The sequence below is a fragment of the Stenella coeruleoalba genome (genome assembly GCF_951394435.1).
Source record: "Stenella coeruleoalba genome assembly, chromosome: 8".
Taxonomy (NCBI): Eukaryota; Metazoa; Chordata; class Mammalia; order Artiodactyla; family Delphinidae; genus Stenella; species Stenella coeruleoalba.
In genome coordinates this window covers 39,380,442-39,399,533 of record NC_137154.1, presented here as the reverse complement: position 1 = coordinate 39,399,533, position 19,092 = coordinate 39,380,442, and the positions used below count along the sequence as shown (strand labels likewise).

General features: G+C 36.3%; 1 protein-coding gene across 9 annotated transcripts in view; it reads right to left on the bottom strand.

Annotated features, from left to right (window-relative positions):
- Positions 1-19,092, bottom strand: part of SOX6 (SRY-box transcription factor 6) — a gene marked incomplete at its 3' end in the record, with an annotated part of 516,843 nt that overhangs the window by 192,524 nt on the left and 305,227 nt on the right. For all 9 annotated transcript variants that reach the window (XM_079928497.1, XM_079928500.1, XM_079928502.1 and 6 more), the window contains 2 exons: positions 13,366-13,538; positions 10,508-10,576 (listed from right to left, as the gene is read on the bottom strand). In XM_079928497.1, the coding sequence (XP_079784623.1) occupies positions 10,508-10,576; positions 13,366-13,538 (242 nt within the window). The remainder of the gene's footprint in view (positions 1-10,507; positions 10,577-13,365; positions 13,539-19,092) is intronic.

Genomic DNA, 19,092 nt, shown 5'->3' with positions numbered 1-19,092 from the left:
ATTGGAAAGGTTCATTTACTATCCCACAGGCATTACTGATCTAATAGAAAAGCCCATTTTAGTGTGAAAAGTAAGAATTTGACCCTATTTTCCAGAATAAAATGCCACATCCCCTTTTAGACATTCTCCAGGCAGCTCTAATTCTTGGTCAACCATTTCTGAGTACCTGATAAACCTTACTGTTCTCTTACTGAGAACTGAAATAGCTCTCATTTGGCAGCCAGAGAAAATTTTTGCTTTCTTTTCCTCTAGATTACCCTGGTGATAATAATTGATTATAGCGCATCCACATTGATTATCCTATATTCACGTCACTAATTTGTGGGTTCTAAATGTGCATATGTATGTAGACATAAACATGCTTACACGTGTAGACACAAAATATGTACATGTGCGTTTCTCTCTTTTTTTTTAATAGCTCTATATTGGAGTATAATTGCTTCACAATACGGTGTTAGTTTCTGTTGCACAACAAAGCAAATCAGCCATATGCATACACATGTCCCCATATCCCCTCCCTCTTGAGCCTCCCTCCCATCCTCCCTATCCCACCCCTCTAGGTCATCGCAAAGCACCGAGCTAATCTCCCTGTTCTATGCTGCTGCTTCCCACCAGCCAACTATCTTACATTTGGTAGTGTATATGTGTCGATGCTACTCTCACTTCGCCCCAGCTTCACCCTCCCACCCCATGTTCTCAAGTCCATTTTCTATGTCTACCTTTTTATTCCTGCCCGGCAACTAGGTTCATCAGAACCTTTTTTTTTTTTTAGATTCCATATATATGCGTTAGCATACGGTATTTGTTTTTCTCTTTCTGACATACTTCACTCTGTATGACAGACTCTAGGTCCATCCACCTCACTACAAATAACTCAATTTCGAACAGCTCATGGAGCTCAATATCAAAAAAACAATCCAGTTAAAAAATGGGCAGAAGACCTAAATAGACATTTCACCAAGGAAGATATACAGATGGGCAAGAGGCACATGAAAAGATGCTCAACATCACTAATTATTAGAGAAATGCAAATCAAAACTACAATGAGGTATCATCTCACGCCAGTCAGAATGTCCATTAACAAAAAATCTAGAAACAATAAATGCTGGTGTGGTGAAAAGGGAACCCTCCTACACTTTTGGTGGGTATGTAAATTGATACAACCACTATGGAAAGCAGTATGGAGGTTCCTTAAAAAACTAAAAATAGAACCACCATATGACTCAGCAATCCCACTACTGGGCATATACCCTGTTTCTCTTTTAAGGACTCTGAAATTATTCCTATAGCTCGTACATAAGAATGACAACAACAATAATGATAGTGATAGATAAAATGCATTGAGCACTTAGTAGGGTTTTTTAAGATGATGATCTCTAATCCCAGAACTGGTAAGGTACTATCATTATTCATCTTTTAGGAACTAGGAGATGCAGGCTCAGAAACATTAGGTAACTTTTGTCACAGCTAGTAAGTAGCAAAACATGTCACAGAGCTAATAAGTAGTAGAACTGGAATTTAAATCTTGATTTATTTGTCCCTGATACTTGTGCTGCTTCTACAAAAATTTTAAATTACATACACTCTGAAGCAATGCATTTTATCCTTTTTACCTCCTATTTATATGAACAAATCTAGCTTAAAAGTGCATTCAGATTCATACATTCCTCATATATGTGAAATGTAATCAATTTCACAGAAAAAATAATTTTAAACACCTTAAAAAATGACAGGTTGATGTCCTGGGTCAAAACTCATTCTGTTTAGATAGTGGAAGTCAAAAAGCTTCTGAGTATTTATTTTCTAAAAGTTTTTGTCTTATTGTGAAAGACTACGCTTCATTTTTATTTTAAATACCTTCTCCCAAAGGCACAAATCTAATGTCAACACATTCCTGTCTTGCCAATATACCCATATGTAAATAAAAATCAAGTTATTAGAAAACTAACTAAATTTATTAAAATTATTTAAACCATGATCCATTATAAGCTTTCTAGCTATTAAGTAAAATAGCTATGACCAAAGTCAAAAGTATATTTCAACTGCTCAAGGATTATTTGTTATGCCCCAACCCTCAGTCCATTTTTATATAGATAGATAGATAGATAGATAGATAGATAGATAGATAGATGAATAGTCCAAACAATTTAGAGTTCACATTTAATCATTTAATCTTCATGACACTATACAGAGCAGTTTTTCTTAATCCTGATTGTCTGCTAGAATCATCTAGAGAGCTTTTAACAGTCCCCATCTGGGACTGTACCCCAGACCAATTAAATCGGAACCTCTACAGTGGGACCAAGGCATCAGTATTTTTAAAAGGCTTCCAAGTGATTACAAGGTACAATCAAGGTTGAGAACCACTGGCATCAAATGCTGTCACTCACTGCTCCCTTTTATCAGCTGCAGAAGGTAGCTATAAAAACAGGTATTAACATTAAAGGGGACTGATCCTCAATATAGAGACATATCACTTTTAAGCCCCCAGAAAGTAATATAATTAGCTAAGAAGTTTATATGTAAAAACCAAGAGTCACTCAGCCATAAATACATTTCATACCACATTACAAAAAGATTCCGGTTATGTTCTTTTTATCTCTTTCCTTGTGGGCATGCAGCCACAGTTATAGTAGTCCTGAGATATAAACTGATTCTAATGGGCAATCTTCAATTTTTTTCCATTTAAGGATAAAGAGAATGTAATGAGATTTTAGATGTTAGGTATTATTATCCACATTTTACAAACTGGAAAACTAAAGTGCACTAAGATTTATTCAAATCACAAAAAGGGCAAATTGAGATACATCCTGGAATGTTGGAAATAGTACTAGACTAGAAGTCAAAGAAAGCTGGGTTCCACTCATGGCTCTGACAACATGTAGCTTTTTAAACCTGGACGAGTCTGTTGTCTATGCCTCAGTTTCCTTGTATAAAGTAAAGGATTTGGACTAGCGAAAGAGTTCCAAAGAAATTTCAAAGAAAAACAAAAGTGGGGGACTTACACATATTTGGGAACTTTTTATTTTACCAACTAAAACTACTGGAAAACAAAGAAACAAAGCACATACCATCTATTATCACCTGTACTTCATAAAAGGAAAGGACATTTTAATTCCAAAAAAGTAGAAAAAACATAATCTCAGGGTTATTTTTAACTCACTATATTGCTGTACGATAGGAACAGCTACCTACCCTACCCCCAATCAGTGAGGGAGAACCACGAGGACCTCTAGAGGATGTGTCCAAGTTTAACATTCTGTGAAAGTAGAAGAATGGAGGGGAAACATTTAACATCTCTCAGTGTAGTGCTCTTTCAATAGTTTCTTAAAATTCCATCATTAAAGAACTACCTTTATAATTTTTGCCATATCCAAGTACTCAGTTCTTATTTACTTAAAGTTTTATTTAAATTGACTTTTTTTTTGGCTTCCCTGGTGGCATAGTGGTTGAGAGTCCGCCTGCCCATGCAGGGGACATGGGTTCGTGCCCCGGTCTGGAAGGATCCCACATGCCACGGAGCGGCTGGGCCCGTGAGCCATGGCCGCTGAGCCTGCGCGTCCGGAGCCTGTGCTCTGCAACGGGAGAGGCCACCACAGTGAGAGGCCCGCGTACCGCAAAAAAAAAAAAAAAAAAAAAAAAAAGACTTTTTTTTTTTTGCTTAAATACATTTATTTCAATAGCACTACCTCAAATAGAAAACCAATAGAAAATCGCTTGTCATAATTAGTAGATAACCAGATAACAATGAAAATAAAAGTTTTATTTGATTTTATTTAAATTCTAAGCTAAGCACTATTGCCTCCAAAGGCTCTGAGACTAAGATGATCTCTCTCTCTTATAAAGAGAGATTAGCACATCCTAGAAAGGTATTAAAGTGTGCTAACACTAAACTGAGCCCTGAATGTAATCAGAGAGATCAAAGGAAAAACAGAAAAGAGCTGCTTTTTCCTTGGGGAATTGATACAGTGTTATGTAATGTCATGTGCTGGCACCACCTGGATCAACTGCCCACTGGGCTCCATAGCCTCCTGCCCGTGAAGAGGTAATGCACTCTCTCATTTTCATTAATCCCAGAAGGAAGCAGAGACTTTGGTTTCCCTGCATTTTCAGTATCACTGATTTGAGAGGGAGCTGGGGAGTAAAGTCTGAGAGATAAGAAGTAGATAAGATAGAGGACGGAGGGTCATCAAAGAGGGTTGGGGAAATTGAAGGATAGTGCATGAAAAGCATTGAGATTCACCATCAGGCTCTTGTCAGCTGAATGAGATCTTTGCCATAAGGCCACATTTAGAAAATAAGTAGCAAGCTGATTAATAATTCCGTATAGCAGCTCAAAGGACCTGGTCCAGTATCACCTCTTTTTACTTCTAGATCCACTCCAACTTTAACAGTCTAGCATGATTAACTCACGCAGAGTTTCTAATCCACAGTGATAATTTATATTTTTTATCTAAGGCCCTTGCTATTCATGAATTATAGCAGCTTTACCTTTTCTTTCTTTTTTTTTTTTTTTAGCGGTACGTGGGCTTCTCACTGTTGTGGTCTCTCCTGCTGCGGAGCACGGGCTCCGGACGCGCAGGCTCAGCGGCCATGGCTCATGGGCCCAGCTGCTCCGCGGCATGTGGGATCCTCCCGGACCAGGGCACGAACCCGTGTCCCCTGCATCGGCAGGTGGACTCTCAACCACTGTGCCACCAGGGAAGCCCCCCTATTCTTTATAATTCAGAAACTTCATTATTAAAATGTTAGAAGCAGGCTATACAGCATCTATCATTACTTAAAAAGTTAATTCGATTACATAAAAGAAATAATTAGATTTGCATTTTTATCTTGGTTTTAAACATCCAAAGAAGATCATAACAGCCTGCCCATGGGCAATTAAAAATCGCATACAGCAGAAAAATAGAGAGAGGAGAGAGGGTCTGTTTTTCCTGGCTAATTCATGGTTGAAGATAGAATTACAAAATATTTTAAGGGTTTGCTGAAGCTGGGGGCTAATCCTAGACTTCTAAGCTTTGTTTATAACTCTCATTTCATTGCAGGAGAGTATCAGATACATGTACAATGCCAATAGAAGTATCAAATTACTTTCAGTGGGTTTATTTGGTCCTGTTCAGAGGCTGTTGAAAGGAGATCTGTTACCTGATCAATAACACCAGAAAAAGGACTATTTGCTAGAGCCAAAACAGGAGCAGTGTAATTGCTTTTTGTTTATCAATGCTAAATACAATTAACAAAGAGATACAACATATACAACACAAGACAGACGAACTATGTGAGACTGGCAGGCCCCTTACTTTACTTACTGTTCAGCCAGTTCCAAAGGACAATAAATGCAAGGTCCAGCTCTTAAAATTAGAGGTCATTTAGATACTTAATGATGAAGCATATCTTCAAATATATATCTATTATTATTATGCTGGCAAAAAATTAATTAACCAGGTCATGCAGGCCATGATGGCTAATGTACAAAGTAATTATTTCTGATCTTTAGACAACTACTTCACATGAAAAGGTAGTCCTTATTCTGCTCAGCAGATACCTGAAATGCCTGTAGTTAATCATACTGAAGGAAACAAAAGGCAAGGTTTATCTCCTTAAAAGGTGAGAGTACATTTCAAATTATTCTGTTTACTGGTTTAAGAACAATCACCTCCCTGCTCATAATATTGATATGTCTACTGGTTACGTAGGAAGAAAGGAGAACACATATTTAACGGCACTCAACCACATGACAAATACACAGAGACACACAAAATATGTGAATAGCACAAATGAATATATTATAATCAAAAAAGAAAACACTATGTATGAAAAATACTCACATACGCTAAAGAACAGAGTGAAGCTTCAGTGAGGAGACAAACATTTGGCTGTGTAAATAAGCAGTATGTGTTAGAGCATTTAAAAGAGAAAGTTTTCAGACAAGAGAGAGTATCTGCAAAGCAGCAGCAATGGCATTAGTTCAGGCCTTCCACAGGTTGAGTTCACCATCTAATTCATGTATTAAATTGTGAGGGAAGGACAATGAATATTATATACTAATCATAAAGATTAACAAAGAACTGAGCTAAGAATTTCAAGTTTCACAATTTCACCCAAAAAAGGTATATGTATATGAATTGACTAAATCATTGGCTCTGGCCCAGGAGGCCAAGTGCCCAAATAAAATCCCAACCAATCAGTCCCTTCTTAAGAGACCATTGTTGTTTGGTCAGCGACGTGAGGCGAGGACGCCACCTGTACAGAGGGGTCTAAAGAGATATGAATATTTGGATCACACCATTCATGTCTGAAAAAGTAAGTTTCTCACAGTGATAATAAGGTGAATTCTCTTGCAAAGATTCAGTTCTAGCAACAAAATGCCATCGTTAAATATGTTCCTACTGACATGCTATCAAAACCAAAGAATGTGGTATATTGTATCCATGAAGAATATCTTTAGATTCAAAAACCATGACATGGTCAAATGAGGTTAGATGAATAAATATATGGACGGATCAAGAAATCAAGATTTATAAAATATTTTCCGGTTTGCTTAGATTAGACTTACATTTAATGTTTGATTAAAATGCTATAAATATGTGTTGATATGCCCAATGGATTCAAACTGAATTTTGTTTCCTAGTCAACATAACTCATAAGTAAAATGCTTCAAAAGATTGGCTAAGATACTATGGTGTGGGAGAAAGAGGAAGAAATTACTAAAGCAGTTATTTGTCCTTTGGAATTATAACATGAGTATCAACATTCCCAAATCCAAGGATCCATATTCCATGATCTATTAGTTTTGCTATCCACAAAGTTGATAAAAACTGTGCTATTTCTGTCTTGGAAATATCAAAAATGTCTATTTTGGGCTCCATATCCGGGGAATTACTTAATATGTAACAAATTAGAGGAATCGCCATTTTCCCCAAAGCACCAACAGAGGGATTTGAATTCACTAAGCAAACAGCCTCCTAAAAGATCTGTTGACATTAAAGAATTTTAATAATCATTTAAAGTTATTAACCTGATTTTTAAATAGTAAAAATTGACTCATCGAAAGTGTAAAAACATTAGTTCACAAAATCATTCATCTTATGGTTTCAACATGGCTTAAAGACCATATATGGTCTTAAAAGTATCCCTTTAAAAATTTAATTAGAATCTACCAAGGCAAAATTACATTAAAATTATATTAAAGGAAAAACTATATAAATGAAATAATTTTTAACTAGAATAAGTTTTGAAGGACTGCAAATAAAATAAGCACGTGGACTTTTACAATACTATCTGTTTTTTTTTTTTTTTTTGGCGGTACACAGGCCTCTCGCTGTTGTGGCCTCTCCCGTTGCAGAGCACAGGCTCCAGACGCGCAGGCTCAGCAGCCATGACTCACGGGCCCAGCCGCTCCACGGTGTGTGGGATCTTCCCGGACCAGGGCACGAACCCGTATCCCCTGCATCGGCAGATGGACTCTCAACCACTGCGCCACCAGGGAAGCCCTGCAATACTATCTTAATCATGCCTTTTCCTATCGCTAATGAAAGATCCTGCTTTTCAGTGTGCAAACCACCCAGGTTTTCATTTGTTTCCATTATAACAGACCCAGATGTGTTTGTGTGTGGTTGTTATAAGAGGTTAGACACTCTTCCCTTTCTTTCTAGTACAGCTTGCAAATTTCAAAACAACAGTACTAATTCAGAAGTCAGCATTCTGAACTAGAAGTAAAGAATAATCTTTAAATGTATTATTTAGATCTATGTATCCCACCTGATACTTGGGATCTATGGCCAATTGCCATGGCTTAATCTTGCTGACCATGTTAGCAAATAGGTTCTAGGATACAAGATTTTAAAAGAAGGAAAAAGTTCAAACTTGGGATCTCAAATTGTCGCTGTATTCATTTGTTTTCAGAAGAGAAAGGTTTTGTATTTACTATCTTATTCTGTTTTGTTTTCAAAAGGGAGAATGTTTCATGATAGCAAAATGTTCGAAGCATTTCTTAAATCTCGTATTTTGCTCAAATTAAAATTAGTCTAACAACAGTCTCTCTCCTAAATTTGATCACGCCTATGGTTGGTCAAAAAACTTATTTGAAAATACAGTTAACCCATTCCCCTTCCAAAAAAACAACTAAAAGTCTGAATATCAAATACATGCTTTGTAAGTGTCAGAGATTAATATGTTTTGTGCAAGGAGAAGTGTTTTTCAGTATTTAAAAAATTCTTTGAATGGTCTCATGCTCGATAAAATAAATACTGACAAGATATGCAGTGAAGCTGTAGCTCAGGACAGAATAAACTATAAATATAGTTATTGCCTCCTCTTATTTTTTAAAATATGAATTCCTGTTACAAAGAATCCCATATTTCTAAAATTAATGTAACTATTTTGAATCTCTCTATGATTTTATAATTTATACTGCTGAGATCAAGGTCTGATTAGCTTCAATTTTTAAAAATTTAAACAATGAGAAATATCTACAAATTTAAAAGCAATTAAACTTCTATTAAAACACTTGAAAAACCAACTTTCTTGTTTTCTCAGATTGAACATTCTGATGAATAATATTTTAAGATCATGACCTATAGTTTCCTGAAAAAGATATCAACTTTATATAGTCAAGTTATAACTATAAAATCATATGTAATCAATAAATGCCTATAATATTTCATTAAAATACTTTGATTTTGTTGCTATTCATCTGAGATCCTCAGTACAACAGGCAAATGTCAATTAAGACAGCCAGTTCCTGCAAACAACTTTGGACTAAGAAGTGAAATATATTCAAAATAAACAAAGAAGTAAGTAATAAAGAGGTAGTAAAAACATTAATAGTAAGTAACTGATATGAGAACATCTCAGGGAATTTCTTCCATTTCTGCTTTACAAATAGGAGAAACAGAGAGAACTAAATGATCGGGTTAGGTTATTTAACACCTACTGAGTTCTTAGAGAGGGATCTAGAGAAAAATGTAGGAAGCCACAGGCTAAAAATCTTGACCTTAGCAGTGGGAGACACACTGAAAATTCTAATAAGGGCAGAACAAGGGAACACCTGGACAGTTATTTAATTAAGGATCTCAGCATGAGTCATGAGATACCAGGATGAGAAATTATTTCAAGATTTAATTATAAAGGCTGACTGTCCCAAATGCCAGAGATATACCGTCTCCTCTATGTTTGGATTCTTTATTTTGAAACATACAGACTTGAGTATGGAATATAGAATCAGAACTAACTAAAACAGCAACAATAACAACAAACACTGGTTAAGACCTCCTAGTAAAGACAGCTAGAAGAAATGCCAAATTAGGTACAGGTACTTCTTCAGGCACCAAATTGGTATTTTAAATGCAGTGACTACTACCTGGAACACTAAGTGTGATTACAAAATGAAGCAAAAATCTAAGTTAAAATCACTGGCTTTCATCAGTGAGGTGAAATAAGGTATGACTTTATGTAAATGATTTTTTTTAAATATAGGAAGGTGTGATACTAATCTCAAGGAAAGGACTAATATAATTCAGAATATACTGCCCCAACTAGGCTGAATCATAGATCCCAGTGGTTAGAAAATATCTACAGCAACCAAGAGAAACCCAGAGACTGTGGTGGATACTTATAACTCTGGGATCAATATTCCTGAGGATTAATCACCAGACAACCAGTTGCTTATTCTAAGGCTTTCTAGAAGTCACACACCTATGTTCCTATTCAAAAATGGAGACCACTTCCCTTACCTATGTCAAAAAGCTGTTAGCTGAATTAACCATCAAATCTCTAAAGGAATGACAGAAATCAGAATTCTTTCCCAGGCCCATGCAATTATGACCTATATATTGTGTTAACCTGCCACAAAAAAAAAAAAAAAAAAGAGAAAAGAAAAGAAATGAAGAAAAAGAAAAGAAAGAAAAGAAATTTCTAAAGTGTGTTACAATTATTCAAGAACAAGTTTTTCTTCCTTTCTAGACTACAAACTTCTTGAAGACAGACAATTACTTATTAATCTTTATGTTCTCTTCAGCACCTAGCAGAAATGCAGTTAATATCTGTTAAAGAACAAATTAATTATTACCAACCTTTTCCTAGGTCATAAGATTCTTCTCATAATTGGCCCAGACAGTCCTAACAAGCAAATAAACATAAGCTTCTACCCATGATCCTATTAGATGGTAAAATATAAAGCAGCAGGTAGTTTGTGACAATAAACTAGCATGTGTATGCTACCTTGGAAACCATTAGGTTTCCACCAGGTTGTGTTAGGCAAATGGCAGAAGGAAAAAAAGATAAGGTTTATTCTGCTTACGCATCACATCAGAAAAGAATGCTTAGACTACCACCAAGTCGATATTTTCTACATCCACTCATACAATTGTATACAACATCCCTGAATAACAAACAGCTCTATTGGTGCTGTTTATAAGAGAAGGGTGCATTTGCAGCATTTTAAATTCCATTTTCAACGAGAAAAGTATCTAAGTATAATCAGACGAGAGTAATAAAATACACTGACCTGGATCTGTTGCTGCAGGAGATTAATTTTGTGCTGCTGTTGCAGAAGTTGCTGCTGTTGTCTTGCAATCTATCAGAAATAAAGTTTCATTAAGTTAAAATGAAATGCTTACACTTTTGCCATTACCTCAGGTACCTCTCCTGGTATTACAAGGATGCTTTACTGTACGTCTACATGAAAGAGTTCCTATAAAATGAGAGAGGCAGAATCAGAAAGTTGGAGAAAAGGAAATATTTCAAACAGGTACCATCTCTCTGCTTGCCCCTAAATCTTTACCTGTACATGAAAACTACCCCCTTGTATTACATTTGTGAGCAGTTCATCTATATCTGCACTGGTCATCTGGAAAGAATGGGAATTTCAAAATCTCATCCTTGAAGAATAAAAACAGGAAAACTCTGCCTACATTTTTCTAAGGAGCTTAATTTGTATTTAAAAAGTAAAATCTGTAAGCAAAGATAGGAAAGAACTTTCTATTACTTATAATATGGCCTACTTTGGTGACACCTTTTCTACTGTAAAGACTTTCAGAACTGATAACACAAATATTGTCAAGGGAGTGCCAAAAAAATACAGCAAAAGGCAAAAACCTTTATCTTTTTTTGTTGATATAATGTGGAATGTACAAAGCATTTTTAAAAACAAACACAATTTAATATTTATTCACATCCTTTTGAGGGTAATGTGTTAGTTTTACAGTACAGGATCCACATACAAGTTTTGTATTCCCTGCTTCACCCAACAATCAAATTCAACATCTTAGCACATCATCTCATCTGTAAAAAGAAACATTAACTACTTAATGCAAGCCCTACTGAAGACTGAATCTGCCCCTCAGGAGAGCAGGGAACTTCTGTAGGATAATGGTGTTTACTACAAAACAGGAGTTAGGTGTCAGGCTACTTATTACCTCAAAATCTGAGCTGCTGGAGTTTGAAGCCCATTGGAATGCCCCTTAGTGAGAACACACTCACTGCCAACCTAGGAAGCCAGAAAAAAAAATGGCCAGAAAGCACTTAGAAGGACTTGGTTTAGTGGTGCCCTATAGGCAAGAGTTATGTTCTTCCTATTTCTTCTATTTCCAAAATATTCTAGAATGGACAATGTTGGAAGTAGAAATGGATGTGAACCAGCCCTCAGCTGTATACTTCCTGAGTCCTTTCAATATTTTAGCATAGAGTAGAGGGACACACCCAAATCACATTCCTTTCAGCAGAAGATGACAAATAGCAATCTGCCCCCAAATGTGGCTCAATGGTTTCTGGTGATGACTGGTTCATTCTAGAAGTCATGATAAAGCTACCCCTAACGAAGGGTACAGGTTGAGAAATGGGATCACTTCTCCCCAAAGCTTTTTATAAGCAAAATGGAAACAGTATGTAATCAGTTTGGAAAGGCCCACTCTGCTTATCACCGTTCAAATCAGAAATGGACAACTCACTCTGCAATTCTAGGTATACATGCTGGATCTCTGAATATTTATTTCCTCTTAGCCATCCAGTGAAACACCACTAGACATCTAATATTGATGGTCCCTCCTAAATGATAAAGTGCTGCATAGAAATGCATCCAAAACACCACAGTGCAATTACTATCATCCACTCTAGATGTATGGGTTTGACACAGTGAAGTATGGTACATAAGCACCATGTGGCTCAAATTCTGAATTTTATTTGCCAATCGGTTGAGCTACATGCTCGCTTCATTGAGCATGACAACCTAGTTTTAAGTGTCATTTAATTTTCATTTTGAAATATAATTACAAAGTGTTCACTGTAAGATATCACTCGTCTGCAAATGTGTCAAGATTAATTTGTGCTAGCTTATTCACAAGTGTCAATAGTTAATTACTGTGTCATCTCTGGATAGCTAAATGACATTCTAACTTCTGATTTTTTACAGTGTTCCTTTATGTTATTTTCCATTAGGGGCTGAGTCCATATTCCTACATGTGGGCAAATATTCAAGCATATAAAATACCAGACGTCACAACTCATTAAAATCAACAGAGCATATATTGCTCTATATACCCCTATAAAATACATTTAACTGAAAAGATAATTCCAGTAATAATGTCAGATTCCTAAAAACTGCACATTAATTTGGGTCTATCTGTTCTAAAGCATCAGGGACTACTCTATAGGATCATTGTTATTAGATTAATGCACTCTTATGAGACAGGAAAAACATTTGGGAAAGTGATTTATTTTTTAAAAGATACACACAAACTTTGCTATTTTTCTCACTTCTAAATCAATGAAGTCAAATTCTTCCATGAGCCATGTGTTAATTTGTTTTTAATGATTTACCTATGCTATAAATAAAGTGACCATATAATTTATCATCCAAACCAGGACAACTTTTGCAAGTGGAAGAGGGGAGTATTAATAATTGCTTTGGACAACAGACATTAGCCAGAGCTATTCTGGAAAAACTGAGACATATGGTCACCCTAGCTTGAACCAGTGAACTGAAAGATTCTCAAAGTTTTTCTAGACCAGGATCCTCCTTTTCTGGATGAGAGAAGAGTAAGGCCCAGAGAGAAGCGATTTACTCATGGTTAAGCTACATTGGGAATATACGTGATGCCTACATGAACAAGTCTCCCCAAGTAATTAATCAAATCCAAATGTTCTGGAACAATGTTATCATTTCAGTTATGCCCAGTTGCTATGACGCCTTTCTTTGTCCTCCACATATCCCCTCAGTATTCTCGGTGACCCTGGATTTCCAGAAGGCTTCTTTCTTTCATTCTTTTTTTGGGAAGGCTTATGACAAATAAACCAATCAATGTGATTACTCGCTGAGCTTGGCACATTCCACACCTCCAGTTCATCAGCTCCTTTTGCAGGGCTCACCTGTTCTTGCTGTTGGCGAGCAAGGTCCATTTGCTGCCGTTGTTTCTCAATTTGTGAGGCTGCCAGTTTTTTCTGTTCATCATGAGCTGCCAGGAGCTGCTCCCGTAAACTGATCAGCTGGGTAATCATGGTAGAGAGCTGCCGTTCTTTTTCTGCCAGGCTCTCAGGTGTACCTAAAATGGAAGCGAAAAGATATCTCACAAGTTTGAGACAATTCTGAATGAATTAGGGAAGCGAGTGGGTGGGCAGATTTAGAAAGGGACTACCCTAAGACACTTAAATATCTGGGACAATAACTAGAGGTCACTGTAAGTGCAGGAACTCTATGGAGTAGCAATGGAATGAACGCTAGGGTTAGTCATCACCCCTGCCAAGAGAAAGGACTGTTGCCAATAAAATTCTCACTCACTCTTCCCTCTTGCTCTTTAAAACAAAACAAAAGAAAACAAAACAGAACAACCTACTCCATTCTCTCCCTTTCACCACATTCCCCTTCCCTCCCCACCCAAATCTATCTGCTCAAGCTAGTAATCTTATGCTATTTAGTACCAAAGATTAGAAACTATGGGTTGTATTAATATTCTATAATCAACCTCTACCCTCAATGACTGACAGAGGACCTAAGACATAATAGGTGCTTAAATAATGTTACTTAGGAATTTTCTGATCACTGCCCTCATAAAATTTTTCTATTGTGTAAAGATCTGTCTCTGAATCTCAGAAGTCAGGGGTCACTCTTGGCCATGGGATGAGTGCTACAGAAAGAAAAAAAATCTGTCTTGCCTCAGGTAAGAAAGAATTGAAACTGATTTTTTTTTTCTGGTGAGGGGATCAAGCTAAAGTTCCCAAGTTCATCCTTAAAGGCAATAATGTTGCTTGGGGGGCTCCCTCACCCCTTTGTCACTCTTCAAAAGGAAAAAACACATTCGAGGTTGAAAAGGTTATGATGTCGCTGCACACCTACGATATGCACTAATGGTGCTGAACAGTCTATCTATGGGCAAATTGCACAGCTCTCCTAAGTAAAGGGTACAGGATCCTTTTGTGAATCTAAATTAGAGCATTTTGCCATAGCATAAGATAAGAATTTCAACACACAACCCACTGTATTTGAGCACACAGGTTTCATTATGAAGAAATGATCTATGCTTTGAAAGCTTTTCAGAAAGATGCCACCAGCTGTCAAAAGAGATAAAGATTGCCAGTTTTTGTGTGTGTGGAAGAGGAGACTTCCAATCTCCTTATGAAACCCCCCTCACTCCTGCTAGGAAAGCACCAGGACAATTTGAGAAACTGAACATATTTTAATTAGGAATGGGCCTATTTTTTGAGTGGGTCCATGGGAAAAGCAAGCCTTCAGGTGATGCTGGCTAGCACTTACTAGTATATGATTCCCACAAGGTAAGGCTGATAAGTTACAATATTTAGAATTACCTTGGTATTCTTAATGCCAATTCAAGTCCTTAAAAATAAATAAGTAAATACATAAATAAACTGTCAATATCCCATATCCCTTAAAGATTTACTGAGCTGAAAGGTGGCCTAAACTAAAAATTAAAAGAAAAATAAGATAGTGAAATGATGTTAGAAAATGTACTCCACTGGTAAGGAAACAAATACTGCATCAAGGATAGTGACCAGCTGTTCTTTCTAGCTACTGAAAGTGATTTTTTTTTTAATGAGTTTTTATTTCAGCAATAGGAATTTCAGCTTGGTGAAAGAAAGAACTTCTTGATCCAGAAATGTTAAAATACAAAATCAGGTTCTTGGAGGGGATCATAAAAATCTCCTCCAAATCACAACATGCTCAACTAATATAAATGTTAATGATATATAGGAATGAGAAGACATAAAACAAGTATGGAGTTTACTTACTCATTTCATTAAATTTTAATTTAAAAAATATTTCTTGAATCTCAGGTACTATATCAAGAACTAAGGATACCAATACCATACCAAGAAAAAGCAAAGTTCCCTTTCACCTTAATCAAATAATCACACATATAAATGTAAACAATAACTAAATAAGAATTATAAACAGGATAGACATTTGGGGGGAGATTTAACCAAGTTTGGGAGGCTCAAGTGTAGGGAAGTTATGCCTGACAAAGTATCAAGTTAACAGAGTTAACTAGGCAAAGAGTTGGAGGGTGGTCAAGGAGCTTTTCAGTAGGAGAAAACAATATAGGCAAAGGCCCTGTGAGGGGGCAGGTGGTGGTGGAGAGTGTCAGTGTGTTCCAGAAATTGAAAGAAGGTAGTAAAACGTAAATAAGAAAAACAAAGGAGAGTAGAGGACCAAATGAGGCTAGAAAGGTAGGAAAAGGTCACACCATTCAGCTCCTTATAGACCACTGGATGAACTTCATGTTTATTCTAAGAAAATTTCAAAATCACTAAAGTACTTTAAACAAGAGATGATGTGGGTGTTCTGGCTACAGTGTGGAGAATAGTTTGGAAAGTTATGAGAATAGATAAATGGGGTTTATTGCATATACTTTTTGGCAACATTCTGATCTACATGTAATTATCTTGTTATACCTATGTATATGAGGTGAGTTAAGAGAAGACTTACTGGATACTGGGAAAGTTACTGTACCATAATTCTTTGTCAATAAAGAAGAGCATTCATTGGAAATTTTGGGCAAGGACCAATACAAGAGTCAAATTTGGTATTTAGATCCTCCAGTAAAGACTGGAAAATTTTCTCTTCTCTCCCAGGTTAAACTTTGTCTTTTCAAAAATCTTCAATATATTTCCCTTTCTCCTCTGCATAGGAAACAGAGAAGCTGAAGATAACACACAAATGGCTTCTTAGCCTCTTCTGTTCAAGGTGAAGCCAACAGGTCTATAAATGCATTGGTGCTTCCAATACTAATAGACATGTATTTCTGAATTTACAGAATAACACCATTTAACTGAATCTTTTTACAAACCAGCATGACACTCAAGTTGTTTAATTATAAAAATTCAATAACACCTAAATAAGTCTTTCATTGAACTTAAAACATACATGTTTAAGAAGAAAACAAGCCAGAGATCAGTATGTTTGAATTGAAGAGTTGGGTGCTCATATAAGGCTGTCATTATCTTTTCCTTAAATTTGAGAAGCACATATATATTTTGAATAGATGTGAGTGGCATGACAAATGCAGTTGGAATGAAATGTAGTAGTAAAACAAATCTAAAGTTGCCCTTGAAATGGGAAATACACATATGGATATATATGTATACACACACAACACATTAGCCTACACATTTAGAGAATGTAAGCTGTTGTATGGTTTAAATTGATTTCTAGTTAATTTGATCCCCAAGGGACTATATATATATATATATATATATATATATATATATATATATGTGTGTGTGTGTGTGTGTGTGTGTGTGTGTGTGTGTGTGTGTGTGTAGTCATTTTTCTGTTCTATACTCATTGTATTTGTTCACATATAGTGGTTTAAACCCAGGTATTTAAAATCCATGGTGCTGGATTTTTGTTTTAATTAACAGCAAATATGTATGCAGCTATAATAAAAGCAACATCAAGTCTAAATCACGCAGACCAACCAACCTGCGAACACAAGTTATCTCATCTCAAAAGTACTAGTTTAACTGAACATGAAACTTTGCCATAGCAAAGGAACTACAACTGCGAGAGTTGCTGAAAAAGCAGACAATTTATGGGACATAGTGGGGCAGCCTAAATACATATTAAGGAAGGCAAACGACCATACATTGGGTTGGCCAAAAAGTTCGTTTGGTTAATGAATACATTGTTCAGTAAAGTTCTTTGTGAAAATGAAAAATGTGTCTTTTATTTTTACTTAAAACCGAATGAACTTTTTGGGCAACCCAATAGAATGCTCTTATGAGGTAGGCTAACTCTATGTAGAAAATCTTGTGTTAAATAACGCTTTGAGGTTTGATAAAATCCACTTCGAAAAACAGCAGATGAGATCCTGAGGATCTGCCCAGGCCAGCAGAGGTCATCAGTAGCTGCCTACATCATCCGTTTCACATCCTTCAGGCTATCTTAAAATGATTCTCTAAAAAGCATTGCCAGAAAATAGTCTCTCCACAAAAACATAAGTAGTTTCATAAACCAAAAAAAGGGAACCAGAAAAAAGAGCTTCCATACACAGCTTCTCTACAGGTTAGGGCGCCTGCTTTTATCCAATATCACACACAGTGTGCGCCTGACACTCTCCGCTGTAAACTGTATCTATTCTCCAACTACAAAGACAGTGCAGTAGGGGGGTTTTTTGGTGTTTTGTTTTTTTTTTTCCATGGGGTCGTCTTTATCCCCAAACCACATCTGTCTTGAGTTTCTCTTAGATTAGTCAGGTGGATCAGTGCTCCCCAGGGCCTGCTCCAGCTGAAGTATTTTAATTTGACTAAACACCTGATTTATTTTATCTCTCCGATGAGAAAGGCAGTTTGTCTTAATAGAGCCTGTCAGCCCACAGCCCCATTCACAGCAATTTACAGGCAGCCAGGGACGCTGGAAGAGAAGAGTGCCGTGATTCTGTATTTTATCCTCCTCCAGAAAGCACCTAAAAGCAGCTATTCACTGCTACTGCATGTGGCATTTTAGAACTGAATTAGCTTTTTATTCAAGTAACTACACTTGTTGTGAATAGCTTATCTGTAAAATTGCTACATTCACTACTGATTTTATTAACCTTTGGCTCTATCACAAAATGGTCTTCAGTTAGGAAAGACCTTTAAAATTGACACATTTTTTTCTTAGGGGGCTTTATTCCAGTGACTTCAGATTTACTGAGTTTGATCCATTGAATTTTTACCAGTTGTACTTAAAATTTTGAGTCTCAATAGGAAGTCAATAGTGCATAAATAAGGAAACACTTTTCAAAATGTAAATACAGCAGCAATTTCCCTCATCAAAAGTTTTCAAATACCATCTTTCACCACAACAGTTTCAAAATCAGCCCTCTAGCCTTTTTTGGTCATAATCTGAAGAACTTGAAAAAAATTAACTAAAATAGACTATTTATTTTAAACTTTACAAACTATAACTACCTGTCCCTAGGCCCAAAGCCAACAGAGAAAATTCAAAATAGATGAGAATTTAGGTAAAATAATAAGACAATTAGGATAAATCCCTTCTTGATACAGAATGAAAAATTAAAATTAAAAGTCGTTTAAAATTTATTTAAGTCTTTTTTTTCATCAGCTCATAAAAGTTAGTACCACAACCTGCTAGTTAATTTTGCCCATGTAAAATATACATAATTACAATCAGTGGTGCTAGAAATAAGACTGGGCATTGGGAAGTCCCTAAAGACTCCACATCTGGACAAGGGAGGCACCTTGCAGAGCACTTCACTAAATGGATTTGCCTCACCTCTATTACAATATTCCCGTACCTAGGACTTTTACAATATAAAAGTCTTAAACGGGTCACTCTCTTAATGGCTGTCCCCTGAAAGTGGATCACTGTTATGTGGTGATGGCTAAGTTTTTCTAATGAAAAAACCCAGAAACAAGCACAGCAGTGGAAAGAGAGACAGAGAAAACTAGAAATGGGGGTGTGGGAGAGAGAAAAAGAAAGAAAGAAGGTGGGAGGGGAGAAACAAAGAGGGAAGTAGAGAGAAAGGGAAAGAGAACAAGCAAGGACGGCTAAATTAATTTTTGTGAATTTCTCTGCATGTTTTTTATTTCTTCATATTTATGAAATGAAGGGCAATAGTGTTAAAACACAATGTTTAC